Here is a 7,160-nt window from a genome sequence, read left to right on the forward strand (position 1 = left end):
ATTTCTATCTCACTCTCCTCTCACCTACATCCGATCCTCCCTGTTTCAGATTTCTATCTCACTCTCCTCTCACCTACACCTGATCCTCCCTGTTTCAGATTTCTATCTCACTCTCCTCTCACCTACATCCGATCCTCCCTGTTTCAGATTTCTATCTCACTCTCCTCTCACCTACACCTGATCCTCCCTGTTTCAGATTTCTATCTCACTCTCCTCTCACCTACATCCGATCCTCCCTGTTTCTCCGTCATCCACTGACCAGACGTCCAGAACTGTTGTGGGTCCCTTGTGGTCAGTCTGCCATAGCTCCTCTCGTAGATCCAGGGGTAGTCTTCCTGTAAAAGCTAAACACACGACACAAGAGAAATACTTAACTCTTTAACTTCCACCCCAGAATTATTTTTCATATTTTGATGGAATTTTTTCCAGATCTTGTGAAACGAGTAATAGGGATACACGCAAAATGTTCATTAAATGGCTAAAACTGTGTCAAAGTGAAAGAGGAAGTGGTTTATGATACACTTCTCTTAATGAATACTTCCGAGTTGCAATTAATCTATTGGGATTCGTAAGGGACTGCATTATCAGTAATACTTGATGCACCCTGCGACCTGACCACTCAATCTGAACCATCTACTCGGGGACCAGAGGCCAGTGTCACTGACCTCTCCTTGCTCCCACTCCAGGTGATAGAGTTGACCCAGATACTGTGTGCTGATCAGATCGGCACTTTCTTTGCCACCAGACTGTTACCGCCGATAAAATTGGCAGTTTCCAAAAACGGTCTATACCAACCCGGAAATACTGATGCTGAACGGGAATGCACTAATCTTAAAAAAAGGACTTCCTGTAGATTGAGAAATGAACTAGAAGAAGATAAAGACACACGAGGAGGGTTTACAAGCTCCCCATGTCCACACATAGTCCCTGTTTCCCATTTTTAAAAATATCAGACAATTTAAGGCTGCAACATAAATCTTTAAAAAAAAGTTTAATTCCACAAATTTTTCCAATTAGAAGTATTGTTTATACCCTTATAAAAATAATTTTGACAAAAGCAAGAGAGGTCAACCGTTTTGCTTTCAATAAAAGGTTTTTCTGATGTAAGGCAATTGAAATCCCTCCTAGCTTCATGAAGGAAACTGTTATCACAGCACAGGAAGTAAACACCCACGCCATCAAAGACTCTACCTCCAAAGTTTTTGCTGCGCCGTTCGTCATGGCCAGAGGGCAGCCATACAGGCCCGCTGACGGTTCGTACAGATACATCTTGGCCATCTGGTACAACCGGCTGAGAGACAGACAAAGAAAAAACACAAACATCACGTGATGTACATACGGGCGCTGCACGCAGCCACACACATCACGTGATGTACGTAGGGGCGCTGCATGCAGCCACACACATCACGTGATGTACGTAGGGGTGCTGCACGCAGCCACACACATTACATGATGTACGTAGGGGCGCTGCACGCAGCCACATACACCAATCTGTCACGTAACCTGCAACTTTCCACTAAGTAAACAAGTAAGGTCAAACACCATTGACCACATTTAGTTTCCTCTTCTCTCCCATTTCATTGATGCGTCTTACCTGAAAGTTGCACATGATAGCATGGTGTCCGTCCTTCGCTAGCAAAGATGACCTTGACCTCACATGACTGGAGGGGTCGGGTGTGTGCGGAGATGGCTGATAGGGTAAACTGAGAATAACCACAAGGTTACAGTACAACAAGAATAGACTGAGAATAGCCACAATGGCTACAGTCCAGCAAGAAAAGACTGAGAATAACCACAATGGCTACAGTCCAGCAAGAAGAGACTGAGAATAGCCACAAAGGCTACAGTCCAGCAAGAAAAGACTGAGAATAGCCACAAGGGCTACAGTCCAGCAAGAAAAGACTGAGAATAGCCACAAGGGCTACAGTCCAGCAAGAAAAGACTGAGAATAGCCACAATGGCTACAGTCCAGCAAGAAAAGACTGAGAATAACCACAATGGCTACAGTCCAGCAAGAAGAGACTGAGAATAGCCACAATGGCTACAGTACAGCAAGAAAAGACTGAGAATAGCCACAATGGCTACAGTCCAGCAAGAAAAGACTGAGAATAGCCACAATGGCTACAGCCAAGACTGATCTCACCAACTCTGTATCATGTGAGAGGCACAATACAGTACCAATACCACGTTGGGCTCAGTTTTGCTTTCTTTACTTAAGATCAGAGTCCCAGGTAGGAAGCGCATGCATACATTCCAAAGAGGAAGGAATATATGTCAACAGAAAATTTAAACAAAAAAGAAAAAATATGATGCACTTTCTAGAGATGTTATGTTTATTTTTTCCACAGAGATGAACGCAGTACCTCCATTCACCAAAGTTCCTCTCGTAGGCACAAGCGATCAGACCTTCCTCGGCCGCGATAGTCTTCATGTCCTGCCAGGCGCTAGACGTAATGAGCCGGTCCACTCGCTTGCCCCAGGCGTCCATTTGTTCCAGCTACAGAGGAAGGAAAAAACACACATGATGTAGGCTAGTGAGGTGTGTTGGAAGGAAGGAACACATATAGGCTAGTGAGGTGTGTTGGAAGGAAGTAACAAGCACACATGATGTAGGCTAGTGAAGTGTGTTGGAAGGAAACAACACATATAGGCTAGTAAGGTGTGTTGGAGGGAAGGAACACATATAGGCTAGTGAGGCGTGTTGGAGGGAAGGAACACATATAGGCTAGTGAGGTGTGTTGGAAGGAAGTAACACATATAGGCTAGTGAGGTGTGTTGGAGGGAAGGAACACATATAGGCTAGTGAGGTGTGTTGGAGGGAAGGAACACATATAGGCTAGTGAGGTGTGTTGGAAGGAAGTAACAAGCACACATGATGTAGGCTAGTGAAGTGTGTTGGAAGGAAACAACACATATAGGCTAGTAAGGTGTGTTGGAGGGAAGGAACACATATAGGCTAGTGAGGTGTGTTGGAAGGAAGTAACAAGCACACATGATGTAGGCTAGTGAGGTGTGTTGGAAGGAAACAACACATATAGGCCAGTGAGGTGTGTTGGAAGGAAACAACACATATAGGCTAGTGAGGTGTGTTGGAAGGAGGGAAGGAACACACATATAGGCTAGTGAGGTGTGTTGGAAGGAGGGAAGGAACACACATATTGGCTAGTGAGGTGTGTTGGAGGGAAGGAACACATATAGGCTAGTGAGGTGTGTTGGAAGGAGGGAAGGAACACACATATAGGCTAGTGAGGTGTGTTGGAAGGAAACAACACATATAGGCTAGTGAGGTGTGTTGGAAGGAAACAACACATATAGGCTAGTGAGGTGTGTTGGAAGGAAACAACACATATAGGCTAGTGAGGTGTGTTGGAGGGAAGGAACACATATAGGCTAGTGAGGTGTGTTGGAAGGAAGGAACACATATAGGCTAGTGAGGTGTGTTGGAAGGAGGGAAGGAACACACATATAGGCTAGTGAGGTGTGTTGGAAGGAAGGAACACATATAGGCTAGTGAGGTGTGTTGGAAGGAGGGAAGGAACACATATAGGCTAGTGAGGTGTGTTGGAAGGAGGGAAGGAACACACATATAGGCTAGTGAGGTGTGTTGGAAGGAAGGAACACATATAGGCTAGTGAGGTGTGTTGGAAGGAGGGAAGGAACAAGCACACATGATGTAGGCTAGTGAGGTGTGTTGTAAGGAAACAACACATATAGGCTAGTGAGGTGTGTTGGAAGGAGGGAAGGAACAAGCACACATGATGTAGGCTAGTGAGGTTTGAAGGTTCTATGATGAGTCAGGAGGGGCATTGCAAGAGAAGACTGTTGCTGTAGGAGAAAAAATCAGCAAATTTCCTCTGACCCCTTTTTTTTGGCAGGTCATGAGAACAGTTACATATCTTTGTCTGTTTAACATCCATAGCCTTCTTCAAAGTCATGCCGTGGAGATGAAAAAATCACATTCAAATAAGTCATTGTTAGAAAGTACCAGAACTTGAAAAAAACCCAAACCCCTAGACAAAACATACCAAGGCACAAAGAAAACAGACGGCACAGGCATTATTTCTCTATTTCACATCAGTTTCTATTCCTTGCTCATATTATGTTACTGGATCAGGGAAAATGATATTACTGGATCAGGGAAAATGATATTACTGGATCAGGGAAAATGATATTACTGGATCAGGGAAAATGATATTACTGGATCAGACTATGGTCACTTTAACCCTCCAAGTGTCTACAGCAAATAAAATCGGTTGCAAGTTTTGCTCTGTGGTGTCGCGTTGCTATTTTGGTTCGTTTAACCCATATATATATATATCTATCTTTTATATTCCCAAACATTTCAACTCCTCCATAATTGAGCTCTTTTTCGCATATCTTTACATTCTACTTTCTAAAAAATGAATAGGTTATTACCTTTCCTTGCTTGGTTTGATTACTCTCCAGACCAGCATTTTCCGACATGGTAATATACTGGTATATATTTACATAGTGAAATAAATAATTTTCCCTGACACCTTCGGCTATTTGTTAGCGACGCTTGGGGGATTAATCTGGGTCATAAGTTAATGATACTTGAACGGAGCAAGTTACATCACTTGATCTGACTAACTAGACTTTACTCAGTTACTTGAGAAGAGAAAGTTGCAGCATATATTTGATCCGACAAGGGTGTAGGCTACAGTTTTGATCCGACAAGGGTGTAGGCTACAGTTTTGATCCGACAAGGGTGTAGGCTACAGTTTTGATCCGACAAGGGTGTAGGCTACAGTTTTGATCTGACAAGGGTGTAGGCTACAGTTTTGATCTGACAAGAAAGCTTGCCAAGAATCTCTCACTCCACACCATACCTTGGGCTGCTCTGCCTCCATACGTAACGAGTTTTGGTAAATATCCTCCGTGACCCGTTGACCAAATCTTTCCAGATCCGAGCATACATCTGACACATACTGAAAATAAATTTAAATACACAAGTCTTACAAATAAAATACATAATTATATTCTATTGTAACATCAGCTCTGTAAAAAGCAAAACTGCGGAAAAATAACTTTTATACAACTACATATAAATGAATACAAAAACACATTGTGTTGTGACTTGCAGAAAGACCTGGGACCGTTTTATTCATAATAGATTTTTACATACAATTTTTATAACAGGTAGGCCTACCTACAGTGTAAACTAACTTTTTCTGCACAGGCAGCTAATGTTCTTCACCAATTCTCTCTGCAAAAAAACACAACAAAATTTTTAAAAATCAGACTAAAGGAAACGGGACTACAATCCCTTGTCTGGAAAAACAGACTAAAAAAACCTTTTTCCATATATATATATAAAACATAATTACAAGGCCACAGGCCAACACTTTACTGCTGGACTAAGACTTGCCCTGGGTAGGTACAGCTACTCTAAACCTAGATCTAGTCTAAAATCCCAACAGTACAGCATGAAAAAGTACGATGAACGAAATTGTAATTACTTACACTATAAAAACTTCCAGACATCTTTTCCAATAGTAGCAGTAACTTAAATTTTAATTCTTCAACAAACGATTAGATCTACCTCTTTGCCGATGTATCTCCGAAGATAACTTTGCAAAAACGTGTCCTGAGAAAACTGGTTACTCAATTCTGGCCGTGCTTGAACAAAGGGGCCCAATTTTGCGTGGGCAAACGGAGGTTGTGGGGAAGGCGAAGCAGACTCTTGTTGGTTTCGGCTTGGGTCCTCATCTTCATCCTTGCACTGGGTCCTGTTTCTTGAAACATCTCCTTTCTCCACTTTCTGATTGTCCGGGACTAGCTGGTGCCTCTGTGAGTCGGTGCCCAAAGACGTAGTCACACATCGGTGGCCGGTCACTCTCCACTGTTTGGCCAGCAGCTCTGGCATTAACCTCAGCTGTTTGAAGGTGCCACTCATCCTGTGAGTCATCCTCCGTCAACTTCAGCCTTCCGTTGGGATAAAAAAAAGAAAGTTGTGAGGAACGAAGTGACTCTGGATTACTGAGAGAAAATAGAATCAGAATCAATGCACTTTAAAGTTTTTAAAAATATAATAATAATAAAATACGATTTTCAGAGAGCTGTTCAATCCCTCCGTTATCACACCAACAACAAAAAATACTATAATATTACGTCTAGAAATCTAGATCTAAAGTTAGATCTAGATCTAGAGTCTAGATCTAGAAATCTAGATTTAAGTTCGTATTCTTACTGTTGATGAATCTACACAGGAGTCAAACAGAATGTAACACAACAGAGTCAAATCCAAAGTCCATGATAAGAATTTTTTAACTCTCAGCCTCAGTCGCTAGAAATTTTGTCTCTGCAGATAATTATGATGATAACACAGGTTTACTCATCAGTAGATCTAGGCTAGGCCAGGGTTCGCCTCATTTGTTTTTCGTCGATAAAAAAACCCAGAACTAAAACAAAGAAGTTATATCTAATAACGTATAATTTGCCAGGCAATATTATGTTACACTTTGGCTTGGTTGTCATCGAAAACTTTCACTCTTCATTCAGGTAAAGGAATAATGTCGAAAGTAGAACAGCACGAAGAATCAATCGTATCTTCACGATATCGTTCTATTCCTTTCGAACTCGTCTTTTTCTTGTTCATGCGTCAGGTATGAAGCGGACAGTAGCGATCATGGTAACCCATACTAATACTAATAACTACAAAAATCTTGTATTTTTTGGCAAGGCTGTGCTGCTTTACAATCACATTTCTTTCTTTTCTGAGCTACAAAAAGAATGACAACCTCTGTATAACAATATAGATCTAGCTGCTAACGCTTACCAAGGTGTGAAGTTTTTCTTAAAGATTCTCATATTATAATATATTATTATAGCAGGTTATCACATTCTAGGGATGCACACATATCATATACTCGTAATACATGTAATAACTTACGATCGAATCCAAATTTCATCAAGGGGGTCAATTAAATAAAAGGTCTTATCTGTTATTTTTTGTTTCAGTTTTCTCCCTTTAGTGAGCTTCGTTTTTTTTCTTTCCCAACAACAGTTCCGTTACATGTACAATGAGTAACAATATAGGGACAATATATTCTCCTGTCCATCGAACTTGCTTTCCCTAGGCCTCTGTGAACCACACTGTGTCCTGACCAATGTAAAGTATCCCCTTTGCCCCCCCCCTC

At 41.7% G+C, this 7,160-nt stretch overlaps 1 protein-coding gene across 1 annotated transcript; it reads right to left on the minus strand.

Moving 5' to 3' along the window:
• Window positions 1-220: 220 nt before the first annotated feature.
• Window positions 221-6,544, minus strand: LOC101853520 (acyl-CoA dehydrogenase family member 11; the record flags this gene model as incomplete). The annotated part of the gene is given in 6 exon segments (XM_013090784.2): window positions 221-344; window positions 1,192-1,291; window positions 2,364-2,497; window positions 4,851-4,949; window positions 5,564-5,946; window positions 6,480-6,544. Coding segments are annotated over 5 exon segments (823 nt in total), but the record flags the coding sequence as incomplete, so codon positions are not given.
• Between the last annotated feature and the right edge of the window lie 616 nt (window positions 6,545-7,160).

The sequence above is a fragment of the Aplysia californica genome, unplaced genomic scaffold (genome assembly GCF_000002075.1).
Source record: "Aplysia californica isolate F4 #8 unplaced genomic scaffold, AplCal3.0 scaffold01511, whole genome shotgun sequence".
NCBI lineage: Eukaryota > Metazoa > Mollusca > Gastropoda > Aplysiida > Aplysiidae > Aplysia > Aplysia californica.